This window comes from Dendropsophus ebraccatus, unplaced genomic scaffold, assembly GCF_027789765.1.
Source record: "Dendropsophus ebraccatus isolate aDenEbr1 unplaced genomic scaffold, aDenEbr1.pat pat_scaffold_458_ctg1, whole genome shotgun sequence".
Lineage (NCBI taxonomy): Eukaryota > Metazoa > Chordata > Amphibia > Anura > Hylidae > Dendropsophus > Dendropsophus ebraccatus.
The window spans coordinates 23,482-41,811 of NW_027210064.1; the positions used below are offsets into that span (position 1 = coordinate 23,482).

Here is an 18,330-nt window from a genome sequence, read left to right on the forward strand (position 1 = left end):
ATACACACACACACACAGGGGCAGATTTATCAAACATGGTGTAAAGTGAAAGTGGCTCAGTTGCCCCTAGCAACCAATCAGATTCCACCTTTCATTCCTCACAGACTCTTTGGAAAATGAAAGGTGGAATCTCATTGGTTGCTAGGGGCAACTGAGCCAGTTTCACTTTACACCATGTTTGATAAATCTCCCCCACAGAGAGAGTATATATATATATATATATATATATATATATATATATATATATATATATATATATATATATATAACATTACTCTTTCTTAACGCATTTGTCCTAGCTATGCACCCTAAGGGTAACAAGGCTGATTAGCAGAACACCGAGTAATAGAGCGAGGCTATGTCAGGGCACTTTGAAACGCCCATCATTGATGACACGGATCGGATCCGGCTATAAAATGATCGTTCGTGTTAGTTCTACAAAGCAGCAACGTAGACGTTATTAGAGCGCTTGTCGCTGACATGCTGAAAAAGATACGGGTTCATATTGGAATCGTACTGATTCCCAAGTGTCTCACCCTGACGTTGGTCTCCAAGAACATGGCGATCAACGAGGACGCGAGGTTTCACGTCTTGTGCGCATGCGCTGCTTATTCCCGCCAGCCAGTAAGAACGGTCGTCAGCATTTGCGTTTGGGTCCGCGGAGAAGTCAGGCCGCGTAGTGAGGAGCAGAAAATGGATAAGACTAGGAATATAAGGAAGAGCAAGGTAACAGGGCAGCAGCAGCAGCAGCCGGCTGTGTGGAGGCCTGGTCACCTTACAGGGAACGTGAGGGTTAGTGTAGACCAGAGTCTCGTTAGCTGTTGTAGCACTACAACTCCCAGCTTCTCTACATACAGAGCCACGTGCAGACGGCCATGGTGAAAGTGGTTTTCTGGGCAGTATAGCACCTGTTAGACTGTAGTCCATGTTTTCACCATCTCTTTAGTTAATTTAGTTTTTACACCACAGGTGGGCACCAGAATTTGGTATTTTTAGGCTGGGCCTCCTGGTAATCCTCAACTTCAGCATGTATCTGTGCAGAGAATGGCCGATCCCTGGTTGCCTTAGTGCAAGGGACCACATTTGGTCATTTCTCCCATTTTTCCCTATATGTAGTCACTCCCTATGGCGGTGCCCCCTGCAGGCCGTGCACAGGTACTTCGGCAGCAAGCCATTGAATGTGTGTAGTGGAGGGTCATATTGTGGTGTACTGTACACCCTTTCCAAAGACCCCGCCTCACATTCCATACACAATCTGCATATACGGTCTATGTGCTGCGGACCGGACTTCCATACTCCACTCAATCATTCATTGTGATGCCGTGAGCTCCCTAGGACGGCATGCAACATCTTCTCCGTCCTCCTGGAGTCAAATACCGAGTGTTCAGACGAACATTCATGAAACTGAACTTTTGGCAAGTTCACTCAACACTACACCCACAGGACTGTGGAGTCGGTAAGCCGCAGCTCCGACTCCTGAACTTTATCAGACCGACTGTCCTACATGATCCTGGGGCGACTGAACTACTCACAACTAGTGTTGTCACGATACCAGAATTTTGAGTTCGATACCAATACCAACTTTTTTCTTTCAATGCTCGATACCAATTCGATACTGAATAAATTATATAAAAAAAACCCTCTCAAGAATAGAAATTGAAACACTAGCTAGCTGGGGATGATGGGAGTTGTAGTCATGTAACACACACCAGCTATCAAGGGGATGGTGGGGGCTGTAGTCATGTAACACACTTCAGCTACCAGGAGGATGGTGGGGTCTGTAGTCATGTAAACACACTTCAGCTACCAGGAGGATGGTGGGGGCTGTAGTCATGTAACACACACTTCAGCTACCAGGAGGATGGTGGGGGCTGTAGTCATGTAACACACACTTCAGCTACCAGGGGGATGCTGGGGGCTGTAGTCATGAAACACACACTTCAGCTACCAGGAGGTGTGTTACTATACAGGGGTGTATGACTATACGGGGGGGGACAGGGGTGTATGACTATACGGGGGGGACAGGGGTGTATGACTATACGGGGGGGACAGGGGTGTATGACTATACAGGGGGGCGGACAGGGGTGTATGACTATACAGGGGGGCGGACAGGGGTGTATGACTATACGGGGGGGCAGGGGTGTATGACTGTACAGGGGTGGGAGACAGGGGTGTATGGACTATACATGGGGGGAGACAGGGGTGTATGACTATACAGGGGGGGAGACAGGGGTGTATGAATATACAGGGGGGGGGGGAGACGGGTGTATGACTATACAGGGGGGGGGGAGACAGGGGTCTATGACTGTACAGGGGGGGGGGAGACAGGGGTGTATGACTATACAGGGGGGGGGGAGACAGGGGTCTATGACTGTACAGGGGGGGGGGGAGACAGGGGTGTATGACTATACAGGGGGGGGGGGGGAGACAGGGGTCTATGACTGTATAGGGGGGGGGGGGGGGCGCGGACAGCGGTGTATGACTGCAGTCCCCCCAGTAACAGTACAGGACTGTAACATAGGAGGAATGGATGGGCTGCAGCAGGCAGGATAGCACACACAGCTATAAGTTATCCTGCCTGCTGCAGCACATTATTCCTCCTATGTTGCACTCCTGTACTGTTACTGAGGGGATGAGATGACAGGTCAGCTGCTCCTAAGTGCTGCTCCTCTACCTCCAGCTCTGACATGGGGGGGGGGGGGGGGGACGCTCGGACAGGACTGATCCGGGAGGGGGGACCAGCACAGTCCCGTCCGAGCGCCCCCCCCCACACCCGGCCGGCGAGCGCTGCACACGTTGTCCTGTGTGTGCAGGGACGCGGCCATGTCAGAGCTGGAGGAGCAGCAGCACGTGAGGGCGGCTGTCCTGTACTCCCCTCAGTGAGCAGGGACGCCGGACCGGACGGGTGGTGGGCGCATGGACGGTGCGGCAGGACGGGGCCTCGGAGAGGGCGGACAGGTGCGCGCATAGGGGGGTGGGGAGATGGTTGCTTGGACCAGACGGGGGCGGTATCCCTGCACATGACGTGCAGCGCTCGTGCCGGGCCGCTTGTGTGTGTGTGCGCGCGCGTGGGGCTCTGACAGGATGGGCGCGGGGACATAAAAATACCGCAATTACCGTCCTGGCTAAGTTGAAGTCGGTTAACCAACGCCAGTGACGGTATCGGTATTTTTGCGGTATACCGCCCAGCCCTACTTGGAAGCCATTCTAGTTATGCATTTTATACTTTACATCTGATCATGTGGAGCATTACTAACATGTTTGATTCCCTGGTGAAGTAGGAGAGTATACAGTCCTCCTACTTAGTTTTCTACATACCTATGTGGTTTTTTAATTGATTTTATTGCTGTTTGTTGTGGTGTCTTGTTGTTTGTCCTAATAAACATTGTATTTTGTTTGGATATAGTGGTGTGCGCTTTACTATAGTGTCCAGCTTTTTCTTCTTTGTTTGCATAAGGTTTGTGTCTTTGGACACTTAGCTGCACCCCTTGTTTTTCTTGTATTCTAGGTGAGCTCCCCCATATCTTAGATTGGAGCATGGCGGAAAAAATGACACCCCATACAGCCCCATAGGTGAAAAAATAAAACTGTTATAAGCGTCATAATAGGCCCATTTTATTAATAACTTATTGCCAAAAAAAGGATTTCATTAAAAAAATATATATAACATTAGAGAATCTGTGTAAACCTGCATATGGTTGTGTCCGGACTGACCTATAGAGTAATAGTATCGTGTCGCTTTTACCATATAGTGCATTACTTAGACACAGGAACCCCCCAAAAGTTACCATATTGCATTCTTTTTTACGATTTCACCTATTTATATCTTCATAAATAATAGATTTGGGATTCCGTCATACATGTTATGGTAAAAAGACGCCATTACAAATTACAACTATTCCTGTAACAAACAAGCCCTTACATGGCCCTGTAGATAGAAAACTGAGAGTGCTAGAGCTAGGGAGGAGGGAAAAACGAAAGTGCAAAGATCAAAATTTGCGCAGTCCACTGGGTCATTTTGGGCCTAGTCCTCAAAAGGATTAACCCCTAGGCGTACCTGTACATCCCAAGGTCGCCTAGGTAACTTCAAAGCGGGGCCGCGCCGGTCCTGCTCTGAACCACTGTGGTCTTGGGTGCGGCATGTAGCCCGGGGCCGCGGCTATTAGCAGCGAAAACAATCCAGTGGCTATCTCATTGACCTATGCTGTATAACTATACTGCATAGATCTCAATGAGGGATCAGTGTGGCTATACCAGAAGTCCCCCAGGGGGGCTTTTAGTATATGTGTTAAAAAAAATAAAGTGTTATTATTAATAAAAAGCCCCCTCCGTTAATAAAAGTTTGAATCACCCCCCTTTTCCCATGTTATGAATTAAAATAAATTAATAAATAAACATGCTTGGTATCGCTGCGTGCGTAATCGCCCAAATATTAATTTATCACATTCCTGATCTCGCACGGTAAACGGCATAAGTGCAAAAAAATTCCAAATTGCAAAATTGCACATTTTTGGTCGCATCAAATCCAGAACAATTGTAATAAAAAGCGATAGTCGCATATGCGCAATCAAGGTACTGATAGAACACATTATGGTACAAAAAATGACACACAGCCCCATAGACCAAAGGATAAAAGCGCTATAAGCCTGGGAATGGAGCGATTTTAAGGAACATATATTTGTTAACAATCGTTTGAATTTTTTTTACAAGCCATCAGATATAATAAAAGTTATACATGTTACATATCGTTGTAATCGTAACGACTTGAGGAACATGTATAATAAGTCAGTTTTACCCCAGGGCAAATGGCGTAAAAACAAATACCCCCCAAATAAATAAAATGCGTTGTTTTTTTTTTTATTTCACCACACATTTAATTTTTTCCTGGTTTTGCAGTGTACTTCATGAAAAAATTCAGCCTGTCATTGCATAGTACATTTAGTGGCGCAAAAAATAAGGACTCGTGGGTCTCTAGGTGAAAAAATGCAAGTGCTATGTATGGCCTTTTAAGCACAAGGAGGAAAAAAAACTGAAGTGCAAAAATGCAAATTGGCCCGGTCCTCTAAGGGTTAAATAGGCAGTGGCCGTTAAATAGGCAGTGGCCAACAGTACAGAGTGTCACAGCGGATTTTGCTGCGAAAAGTACGTGTGAATCTACCCTAAGGCAATGTTTATAATGGATTGCATGCTTGGGGGTACTCGGTTGGAGCATCTCGTAGCATGGGGGTACTTAGCTTGAAAAGGTTGAGAAACACTGGTTTAAAGGCCCACAGTTGATCAGTTTAAGAGGATGGGACTTCAAATCCGCTGCAAATTCGGTATTTGTGAACACAGCCTAAGGATCTACAATATGACTCTAATGAACATGGATTGCCTTTATATTCTAGGATGAACACAGTTCTGACCAAGCCTGCACCATCTCGATGGAATGTGAAGAAGACAATGCTTATTATGATGGTAACATTTGTTTAATGAATTTTCTTGTGTATGTAAAAATGTACCTACTTGTATGTCTGTCCCCTCCTGTGCTGCACTTCCCTGTGTCTGTCCCCTGCTGTGCTGTACTTCCTTGTGTCTGTCCCTGCTGTGCTGCACTTCCTTGTGTCTGTGTTGCACAAGACAAACCTTCCCACTTTACCGTAGTGGTGTGCCACCTAAGCCACAGCACTCTTAGCACCACTAAATAAAAAAAATCCTCAATAACCTTGTAAAGTATCACTGTCATTATAACTTTCTAAATCAACAGGTTAAAAAATTGTCAACTGTAAATTTGCTTTATTTCAAAGTTATCATGCATTAAAGCAAAGTTATACTTACTTGTATCTAGGTCCAGTCTAGGGCAGCTTTTTAGTCTTGTGCTGTTTGAAAAAGAGACTAAACACATGAAGTTACAGCTCAATGTGTCCACCAATCAAATGACTGCCCTCTCTGTAAGCTCTCAGATGACCGGGACTTCCTGCGTTTAGTCTCTTTCTTTTTTCTTCCTCCCAACCAGCACAAGACTAAAAAGCTACCTTCAGCATGATAACTAATAAAAAAAAAAAAGAAATGAATGTAAATTGCAAACTTGCTTTATATCACATCTGCTGTTAATTTAGATTTTGAAAGTTATAACGACCGGTACACTTTAAGATGCGGTTTAAAGTGTCAAAATACATGACAAAAATCTGAGGCTACCCTCAGAGGATCTGCCATGTATTGTGAACATCCACTTTATCTTCTGTGCTACAAGACAGTTTGAACGATGGACCTTTCAGATCACTGACTGTTCAATACAAAAAAAAAAGTGAAATGTGCAGGTCTGCTATGACTGTGCCGCAGAAGCAAACAAAAGATGCCAGACTCCACAAACACTATATGCAAACATTGATATATGATTCATTGATATATGCAAACATTGGGGGAGATTTATCAAACATGGTGTAAAGTGAAACTGGCTCAGTTGCCCCTAGCAACCAATCAGATTCCACCTTTCATTTTCCAAAGAGTTTGTGAGGAATAAAAAGTTGAATCTGATTGGTTGCTAGGGGCAACTGAGCCAGTTTCACTTTACACCATGTTTGATAAATCTCCTCCATTGGGTATATGGAAGAGTCAGACGCCATAGACTTACATTATGAGCCCGACTCATAATGACTGGCCATTTATAAAGAAGTCGCTGTTGGCAGCCCCCCTGCTCTAACCCGCTCCCTGCCAGCTTGTGTAATAGCGCCAGCAACAAGCGAGGAGCACAGAGCAAGCGAGCACTGATCTGACAGGTTGGCACTCGCTTGCACCTGCTGATCGGCCCGTGTATTAGGGGCTTTAGTTTAAAGTGACTCTGTACCCACAATCTGACCCCCCCAAACCGCTTGTACCTTCAGATAGCTGCTTTTAATCCAAGATCTGTCTTGGGGTCCATTCGGCGGGTGATGCAGTTATTGTCCTAAAAAAACTACTTTTAAACTTGCAAAGGCAGGGGTGGTACAAAGTTAGGGCACAGATACTCTAAGCCACGACCGTTTGGCACAGGGCTGCAAGTTTAAAAGTAGTTTTTTAGGACAATAACTGCATCACCTGCCGAAGCGGACCCCAGGACAGATCTTGGATTAAAAGCAGCTATCCGATGGTACAAGCGGTTTGGGGGGGGGGGGGGGGTCAGATTGTGGGTACAGAGTCGCTTTAAGGTGGACAACCTCTTTAATCTTGGGATAACCCCTTAATAGCCTGAGCTAGATAGGCTTTCCTGATACCATAGCATTAGCAGAGTACGGGAAAAACTCTAACATCAAACAAAATATCACTTTCCTCTTGGATGTGATCAGCTAGTGGCATTCTGCAGGGAGCCATTAAAGGGAACCTGTCACCCCCCGTGCCGGGGTGACAGGCTCCCGACCCCCCGTTAGAGCCCCATATACTTACCTAATCCCGCCGGGTCCCGCTTCTGAAGGTGGTCGGGTGATGAAGATCTCAGCCGCTGCAGCCCGGCGCGCGCGCTGAGAGATGAGTCCAACACCCATAGAGAATGACAGGAGAGTCCAGCGCTCCGTCATTCTCTATGAGCGTTGGACTCATCTCTCAGCGCGCGCGCCAGGCTGCAGAGGCTGAGATCTTTATCACCCGACCACCTCCAGAAGCGGGACCCGGCGGGATTAGGTAAGTATAGAGGGCTCTAACGGGGGGTCGGGAGCCTGTCACCCCGGCACAGGGGGTGACAGGTTCCCTTTAATACAGAATTACAGGTATTTGTAGGTGAAAGGGGACAAACACCTGGTGCTTTGCTTACTAAGTTGGGAATTTCAGGGGTCTAAATGTTAAAATAGTTAATTCTCTGAAAGGGAATGGATATGATAATATGGTAATAATACTGAATACACCTAATTCATATGCATTTTTATTCCAGGTCGACGTGAATGGAATTTCAAAATAAATACGTCTGAAGATGTGGTACTTATCTTTTTATTGTATATTTTTACATTTGTATTGATTTAGGTAAAAACTTCCTGGCCAAAATAGGGCTGAAAATACTGTGTGTGATTCTAGACTTATGGTTGGAAATTTGTTTGTATAACTTGATGGGTCTGCCATAGAAGCTCTCTATTCTGGTACATAGTATGAGAAGAACCATGTGCCGTAATGGGACATTTAAAAATACCTGATACCTGGGCCTCACCAGACAGACCAGGGGGAGGTCAGGTCCTTACCACCTATGGTGGAAGTCCATGCAAATGTTAAGAATATTGCTCAGTCTAAAGTAGAAATTGTTGCAGACATAGAAAGATTGGACTCCAGAGCTGTACCTCACCAACAACTAGGGGGCACCTCGCTCTTGAGGCCTGGCTCACTGTTTGAGAAACACTGGCTTAAAGGAGAAGTCCCATGAAAGTTAAAAGAAAAAAATCAGAGGCAGGCAGAGGAGTGTGGGAATGTAATAAAGAAATATACTTGTCCATTCCTGTGCCCTTGCAGCACAGCCTTCCCAATATAGTCATGCTGCCAGCTTCCATATAACAACCAAAGAAAAAAGGAAAGTACTAAATCAGCACACCCAAAATAATATATCAAAATATTAGAATTTTATTAGAGCACAAACATGAAACATAAAAACATTTAAAAACATGCCAACATAGTGCCAGCCACAATAAGCTGCACTAAACCCACTGTCCACAAGATGGCAGTGATATACCACCTATATCCCACAATAAGGAAAAATGGTGTGAGGGTTCCTGCATAAAGGGACGAAATGCAGGTAACACAGGTAAAGTATTAGTAATGCATAATATCCTGCCACTTCCCTCTACATGCAGAAAAGTAAGGGCCTAAGTACAAACAATGCAAGTGCCGTAAGGCTAACCTATACAACCTGTACCGCGGCCAGTGTGGTGAGGACAGTTGGAAAAAAACCGCCCAACGCGTTGTGTCGCACAGTGCGACTTCGTCAGGAAAAGAATATTGTGCTCCCTACAGTCTTATATACATGTAGCATTACTTGCAATGACCGCCACCTGATGCCGACGTCCCGCCCTCTGAACTATGATGACGTATGGCGCATGCGCAATGAGACATAGCTCCGGGAGAAAATAAACTCAGTCATGTCTCGCGCATGCGCATATATAAGGCCAGTTGCTGAATTAAGCCATAATCCCCATATATAACGTCCATGTCTCAGCGCATGCGCATAGCCCTACCCGGCCGCTCTACATAGTACCATCAGTAAAGATAATATCATAAGTCTGACTGAATGGCAGCGCATGCGCAGATGGAAATATGGTAACCATCTTGTTATAGTCAAATCCAATACAGTATATGGCAACTAGAGCTATGTATACATTGTATTACTCGCACTGCAAAATTTAGTGGCCATCGGGTGGCTATTAAGATTATTGCAATTCATCCATAGTTAAGGTCCTACCCCACAAAAACACATATATATATATATATATATATATATATATATATATATCATAAAAATCAAAGTCTGTCTGTCCTTCTGTCTGTCTGTCCTCTATAGACTTCCAAACGCCTGAACCGTTTGACCCCAAATTTGGCACACAGATACATTGGGTGCCCGGGAAAGTTATTGCGAAGGTCCCGTCCCCGCCAGATGTACAGGAGGGGAGGGGGAGGGGAAAGAGAGGCGCCCCATAGAGATGAATGGGAAAATCTCCTCACTGCAAACACAGGTGATATAATTAGCTGCAGCAGACACGGCAGTTGGAGCCTTAGCAACCAATAGGATTACTGCTTTCATTTTCACAGGGAGCAATGGTTGCTAGGGAAGCTGCCTCACAACATCCACAGTAATAACTGGTAGACCCCCTACTCCATCTATACAGTACATGTATATACAGGACCCCCTACTCCATCTATACAGTACATGTATATACAGGACCCCCTACTCCATCTATACAGTACATGTATATACAGGACCCCCTACGCCAACTATACAGTACATGTATATACAGGGCCCCCTACTCCATCTATACAGTACATATATATACAGGGCCCCCTACTCCATCTATAAAGTACATATATATACAGGACCCCCTACTCCATGTATACAGTACATATATATACAGAAAACCCTACTCCATCTATACAGTACATGTATATACAGGACCCTCTACTCCATCTATACAGTACATGTATACAGGACCCCCTACTCCATCTATACAGTACATGTATACAGGACCTCCTACTCCATCTATACAGTACATGTATATACAGGGCACTACAGGACAGGTATACCAAACTGTGACTGACTGGGTAACACCGCCACACCAGACCTGACCAATACCGCCATACTGTGACTGGATAACACTGCCATACAGGCCCGGATTGGTAATCTGGCGGGCCGGGCAAATGCCCGCTGGGCCGCCAGATTACCAGTCAGTGGGGCCGCTGGTCCTGCTGTAAACTTGCATCGGCCCTCTGCAGTGGCTGAGAGAACAGTGTGGCCGGCCGCCGCGCTGTTCTCTCAGCCTCTGGCAGTGTGACTGGGCCGGAATATTCCTCCCCTGCTCCCCCCTCCCCTCTGCCTATTTCCCTATACCTCAGCATAACGGAGGTGCCGCACAGGCCGTCTGCTTCAACTTCCTCTCTCACATCTGACGTCATTTCCTGCACGGATCAGCTTCCTGGAGGAGAGAGGAGAAGAAGTTGCCCCAGGCTGCTGACTGAGGTGTCAGTCAGAGGGGGGCCCGGGCCTGTCATCTGCCCCCTGCTGGGCTGGGTGAGGAAGCAACCAAGTCTCCCTCCCCCTCACAGTGATTTCATCATCTCCTTCCTGCTCTGCAGTCGGAGGGGCAGGGGAGAACCATGCTGGCTGTGAGGGAGGAGGACCTGCCAGGACCAGAGAACTAAGGAGCTTAGTGATGAGAAGTAAGTGATTGTATGTGTAAGTGTGTTACTATATGGAGTGTGTTCAAGTGTGTAATGTACACAGTATATGTGTGTTCAGTATATAGTGTATGCATGCCTCTAGTATGTTTATGATGTATGTATATGTGTGTACAGTATATAGTGTATGCATGCCTCTAGTATGCTTATGATGTATGTATATGTGTGTACAGTATATAGTGTATGCATGCCTCTAGTATGCTTATGATGTATGTATATGTGTGTTCAGTATATAGTGTATGCATGCCTCTAGTATGCTTATGATGTATGTATATGTGTGTACAGTATATAGTGTATGCATGCCTCTAGTATGCTTATGATGTATGTATATGTGTGTACAGTATATAGTGTATGCATGCCTCTAGTATGCTTATGATGTATGTATATGTGTGTTCAGTATATAGTGTATGCATGCCTCTAGTATGCTTATGATGTATGTATATGTGTGTACAGTATATAGTGTATGCATGCCTCTAGTATGCTTATGATGTATGTATATGTGTGTTCAGTATATAGTGTATGCATGCCTCTAGTATGCTTATGATGTATGTATGTGTGTGTACAGTATATAGTGTATGCATGCCTCTAGTATGTTTATGATGTATGTATATGTGTGTACAGTATATAGTGTATACATGCCTCTGTAGTATGTTTATGATGTATGAATATATGTATAGTGTGTGTGTGTGTGTGTGTGTGTGTAGATGTGTGAATAGTGTATACATGCCTCTGTAGTATGTTTATGATGTATCAATATATGTATAGTGTGTTTGTGTATTTGTATGTACAGTTTATAGTGTATACATGCTTCTGTAGTATGCTTATGATATATTGTATGCATGTATGTGCAGTAGGCATATGTGTATATAATTTTATGTTTGTACAGAATGTTCTCATATATGATATGCATGTGTTAAAAAAATCCAGAGGACTGCATCTACTTCATGCAAAAATTGTGCCTTCTTATTCTGACATATTGCACATACAGTATTACATATTTTTTGTATATGCAATATGGCAGAATATGAAAACACATTTTTTGTATGAAGGAGATGCTGTCCTAGTTTATAGTCTCCATTGTGTGACAGGGATGCCATGGGTTGGTTGTAGTGTGCCCATCCCAGGGTATCGGCAGTACACAGCGCTACAGAAAGTGTATGCTGCCAGTGTTAGACACATTGCGCTGACATGTGACCATACCTGAACTGTAGCGTCAGCACAATCTGTTTAATGCCGGCTACATGTGTACGTACGTATGTATATATATATGTATGTATGCACAGTGTGTGCTGGGTGTTTACACCACTGGAATAATCTGTAATAATCTGTAGTTAAAGGGGTAGTGCGGCGGTAAACAATTATTCACAGAATAACACACATTACAAAGTTATACAACTTTGTAATGTATGTTATGTCTGTGAATGGCCCCCTTCCCGTGTCCCACCACCCCCACCCGTGTACCCGGAAGTGTGGTGCGCTATACATACCTGTCACGTGCCGACTCGTCTCCGATCTTCAGTCATCAGATGCTCAGCCGCGATTGGCTGAGCACATTTATGCTCAGCCAATCGCGGCTGAGCATCTGGTGACACTGAAGAGGGTGGCCAGCACTCAGGACGGTCGGAGGGATTCGGCCCGGCCGTCCGAAGACGACATCGCTGACTGAAGATCGGAGACGAGTCGGCACGTGACAGGTATGTATAGCGCACCACACTTCCGGGTACACGGGTGGTGGTGGTGGGACACGGGAAAATGGGCCATTCACAGACATAACATACATTACAAAGTTGTATAACTTTGTAATGTGTGTTATTCTGTGAATAATTGTTTACCGCCGCACTACCCCTTTAAATGTGACTGTAAATATATGTAGGATTCCATAGACAAAAGTCCAGCACTTTCTTCCTATGTAATTATATTCACATCTTTATTGTAACTCCCTGATACAAGACGCCATCACCATCACATGATGCAGTTGTTGGTAACAAGGGTGTCTTACATTATGGATCTGTTATGAAGCTGTGAATTCTAATACACCAGAACGAGGTGCTGGACTTTTGTCTGTCAGACTATGTTCACACACACTTTTTTGAGCCATAAGCCGCATTCACACGTTCCGTGTTCTGCACGGAACATGAATGTGGAATGCCTGTAACGGACTCTCCCCCGCCCGGACAGCATCTGTGATAAGATGCTGGAGCGGGGGAACTGTACAGATATGCGCCGCACTGTAATGACAAAGCCGCACGGCTGCTTCATTACAGCATATCTGTACAGTTCCCCCGCTCCCAGCATCTTATCACAGATGCTGTCCGGGCGGGGGAGAGTCCGTTACAGGCATTTCACGTCCGTGTTCTGCACAGAACACGGACGTGTGAATGCGACCATACAGTAGCTGCTCATAAAGTCCTAAAAGGTCCATAACAGTTTATTATGTTCAATTAAACTTGATATTAAAATGGCTGTTTGCGCACACATGTAGTGACTTTATGGTCATAATCATCACTACAGAATTTAAAAGGATAATCCAGAATTAGAAAAACATGGTTGTTTTCTTCCAAAAACAGCGCCACCCTGTCCTCAGGTTGTGTGTGTTATTGTATTAGAACTCAGCTCCATTCACTTCCCTGGAAATAAGCTGCCTCTTTGCAAAGTGACACTAGTTGAGGGGCTATGCAGCTTTTAATATATCATCTGGTCATCAGTATTGTTCTATGGATAGTAGTCTGCAGCTACTACAGTATAAGCAGGGCCTGTGTGGGCCGCCATATCCATACACTTCATATATTGGTGACCTGGAGTGTATTTTTAATAGTGTCACCTTCATCTTCATGTTAAATTTATTATTTTATTGGGTATTAACAAACACAAATTTTTAATAATAGGGTCACGTCCAAGGTGTGAGTGGGGCATTGGCCCTTTTGTTAGGGAGGCCCCAGACACTTTGGCAAAGGTTACTTTGTGAAGCAATACACTTGGGTATGATGCTGGAACAAGGATCCTAAAATGTTTGTCTGGTAGATCCTACAGAGGGGAGTCACGGCCGGAGAAGTCTTCATGATAGGCAATTCATGCAGAGAAGACGCCTCCTGTAAGTCACTGGATGTAATTGCACTATAAGCACTCCTTTTATAATCATCCTTTTTATTACCAGCTGAAGTGTCACAGTGACAGCCGCAGCACCGCCATGTATGTAAATCAGTCAGAGCAGGAAGGCTCCTCCTCTGTGACACTTCAGCTGGTAAAGAAAAAGGATGATTATTAAAGTTTACACTGGACTAAAAGTCCTGTCACTGATACTGTATCTCCCCCGCACCTTTCTACAGCTCTGTACCTAGTATGGACCTCACAGATTCCCGTACATACCTAATCTATTGCGGATTTGGTGCTGCTGAAATACATAAATATGCACAAAAGATTTTTTCTTTTTTATGTGTTGATGGTAGGGTTCAATATTTAAGGAAGTAGTGAGTAGTGAGTAGAATTCGCTACAGCATGTATAGTACAATGCTATCTCTAATTTATAAGGAAGGATATGGTATGTGGGCTGCTGAGGTTTGAGTGCCAGGGCTGATTTTAAGTCCCAGTCCGGCCCTGCTGCCATACCAGACCTGACCAATACCGCCACACTGTGACTGGGTAACACCTCCATACCAGACCTGACCAATACCGCCACACTGTGACTGGATAACATTGCCATACCAGACCTGACCAATACCGCCACACTGTGACTGGATAACACTGCCATACCAGACCTGACCAATACAACCATACTGTGACTGGATAACACTGCCATACCAGACCTGACCAATACCGCCATACTGTGCTGGATAACACTGTCATAACACACCTGACAAATATTGCCACACTGTGACTGGGTAACACCTCCATACCAGACCTGACCAATACCGCCATACTGTGACTGGATAACACTGCCATACCAGACCTGACCAATACCGCCACACTGTGACTGGAGAACACTGCCATACCAGACCTGACCAATACAGCCATACTGTGACTGGGTAACACTGCCACACCAGACCTGACCAATACCGCCATACTGTGCTGGATAACACTGTCATACCAGACCTGACCAATACCGCCATACTGTGACTGGGTAACACTGCCACACCAGACCTGACCAATACCGCCATACTGTCACTGGATAACACTGTCATACCACACCTGACCAATACCGCCAAACTGTGACTGGATAACACTGTCATACCACACCTGACCAATACCGCCATACTGTGACTGGATAACACCACTATACCAGACCTGACCAATACCGCCATACTGTGACTGGAGAACACCGCCACACCAGACCTGACCAATACCGCCATACTGTGACTGGATAACACCGACATACCAGACATGACCAATACCGACACACTTTACTGAATAACACTGCCATACCAGACCTGACCAATACCGCCATACTGTGACTGGATAACACAGCCATACCCGACATGACCAATACCGACACACTGTGACTGAATAACACTGCCATACCAGACCTGACCAATACCGCCATACTGTGACTGGAAAACACCGCTATACCAGACCAATACCGCCATACCCCCCTCGAAAAGACACCAGATTTTCTGGCAAGTCTGAACAGGAGGGTACTGCCCCTCTGCAAGGTGCTACCCTACACACCAGACCATGGGTGGCTAATGGTAAATACGACCCTGCAGGTATACAGGACACTGACACTTTATACCCGGGCAGCGCCGGGTACATTTTCTAGTATATATATCTATAAGAATATCAGCAATAACAATAATATATAATAAAGGGATAGCACCATCACTAAATGAATATATAGACTCAGCTTATACAAAATATAAAAGTACATGACCACATATATAATATGTGATATAAAGTGCAATGAAATAAATAACTGTATATTACTGGTATACTAATATAAATCCCATAACCTGTGTAAAATACAAATATTATACAATTTATTTATGAGTCAATAAAAAGAATTCTCACTACAACATATATAGACACCATTTAGGGCACATCGAGCCCTTCAGGGTGTTTATGTGACCAGTCACATCAAAACAGAAAAAAAGAGAAAAAGATAAAGGCTAATAAGTGAATATAATAATTTCATAAAACCCTGACAGTGTGATAATCCCATATGGTCAAAACATAAAAAAACTATAACTAAAGTGAAAAGTATCCCTAAAATGTGATCAATCACTTGCATAAGTTGAATGAATAAAGATAATGAATGTATAAACATATATAAAGATAGACATATGTATAAAGGCCCATCAGAGGGCTACAAACATGATCGTCGGAGCAAAAAAAGGGGGCGGGAGAAACAAGGAGGCTCCACCGAACAGAGAAGGCGGGCAACAATAGCCATATATATGATAGTGCAGTATTCTTCACATGTTATCCATAGATCCGCCTGGATCTGGAGATTCAAACGTGCCACTTCTCCAGCCACTGAAGACATCATAGGTCAATCCAGAGTAACCAATTTATCTAAAGGAATATGAGCACACCATCATACATAGAGGGATAACAACAATGAAACATCGGAAATAATCTGAAAATGGACATATGTCCATATGATTAATGATAACAAGGACCTACCAAATGGTTAGGGTAAGCATATCAGGTGGGTAAAAGAAGAAAAAGGAAGAAAAAAAAAAAAAAAAAAAAAGAAGAAAGATAAGGAAGAAAAAAAGGGGAAAAAACAAAGGAAAAGTTGTGGTAGTGATACCTGTGTATGTGTTTAATGATTGGTGATAGAAAAATGTGAGTATTATGTGCCCTCAAAGGAGAGCATAATGTGGTGATGTGATAGGGTATGTGTGTATGTAAAACAAAAAACCACAGCATGCAACACGTGTGCAAAGAAAATAATTGACCTGCTCTGACATGTGCGGGATAGTGCTAGCCAAACCTGAGATGTGTGAAGAGTGAAAAATGTGATGTGTGTAACAGATTGAAAACAAGTTAAAAGGATACCCACCATGTATAATGTAGATCCTAGATCATGAGTTCTTATGGTCAATTCAGATAAAGCACAGGCGAGACCCATCTGTTCATATACGAGAACTCATAAATATTTGGTTCACTGCAATAAAACATTTTTTGTTTTTTAACCTAAGAAACCAGTAAATAGCAACTCCTTATTCATGCCAAAGGGATTAATGGAATTGAGTTCATATATCCATCTAGACTCCTTCTGAAGTAAAGAGCTACTACAGTCCCCTCCCCTTGGACCCACCATAATTTTTTCCAAACCCACCACTTGGAGACCCCGAGTCCTACCTTGGTGGTGTTCCAGGAAATGGGCTACCACTGCCGTCAATGGTTTACCTTGCTGGACATCAAGTTTAGCCAGATTTATGGTGGATAGATGTTTTTGAATTCTTTTTCTCAGCTCCTGAGACGTTTGTCCCACATACACTTTTTGGCAAGGGCATAAAATAGCGTAAATCACCTGTCTTGTACGGCAATTAATATAGTGTCTTAATGGATATATTTTGCCGTTTTGTGGATCCTTAAATTCTTTTTTATAAATTGTTTATTTTCAAAGTTTTTCAAAACAGAATACATAAACAAACATACATTGGAGGCATGAAAGACTTCCGGTTACATAGACTTCAGGGCTAACACCATAAAACAAGTTACACATAATCACGCTCAGAAAACGTCACTTTCAGTTGGGGCTACGCGTATATCAGCGAATATACCCAGGGGCCTAATGGGCCATTATATAGGGACCGGAAGCACCAATCATAAAACATACATCAAAAAAAAAAAAAAGGGGGGGGGTAACAAAGACAAGACAGAAACATGAGGGGTAGAACTAGTCAGGGTGTCAGGTGGTAGTGGGTGAATGGGAAAGTTCATAGTAAGTATCCCATGGGGCCCAGACCTTCAGGAACTTATCCACTCTATTTTCTTGGGACGCAGAGATATGTTCTAGTCTCCTAACATCTTGTATGCGATTTACTAGTTCAACAGCCGTTGGGATGAGACATTGCTTCCAGTACTTAGCTAGGAGGCATTTTGAGGCAGTTAGTATATATAAGAACAGTCTCGCTTGGTGCTTTCTCATGGTCTTAGGAGGGACATTAAAAATATAGGAAAGCGGGGTGAGAGGTACTACCTGCCCCAAGACCGCAGCGGTTAGGCCTTGGACTCCGTTCCAAAACGGCTTCAGCACCGGACAGTCCCAAAAAATGTGTGTAAGGGTACCCCGGTGTACTAGGCACTCCGGCGGGGTGTTGGGGTACAGACAGTGTAATAAATCAGGGGTGTGATACCAAAAATAGAGAATCTTATATTGGTTCTCTTTGTAAGAGATGCAGGAAGACGGTGGATCCTTAAATTCTTTAACCCCTTAAGGACAGAGCCTGAAATGGCCTTAATGACAGAGACAAATTTTATGAATATGACCAGTGTCACTTTATTCAT

The 18,330-nt window shown here is 44.3% G+C and overlaps 1 protein-coding gene across 4 annotated transcripts in view; it reads left to right on the forward strand.

Annotated features, from left to right (window-relative positions):
• The first annotated feature begins 465 nt into the window (after positions 1-465).
• Positions 466-18,330, forward strand: part of LOC138776594 (uncharacterized) — a 55,315-nt gene continuing 37,450 nt past the window's right edge. For all 4 annotated transcript variants that reach the window (XM_069956158.1, XM_069956157.1, XM_069956160.1 and 1 more), the window contains exons 1-3: positions 466-726; positions 5,388-5,457; positions 7,883-7,926. In XM_069956158.1, the coding sequence (XP_069812259.1) occupies positions 481-726; positions 5,388-5,457; positions 7,883-7,926 (360 nt within the window). In that variant the 5' untranslated portion in view covers positions 466-480. The remainder of the gene's footprint in view (positions 727-5,387; positions 5,458-7,882; positions 7,927-18,330) is intronic.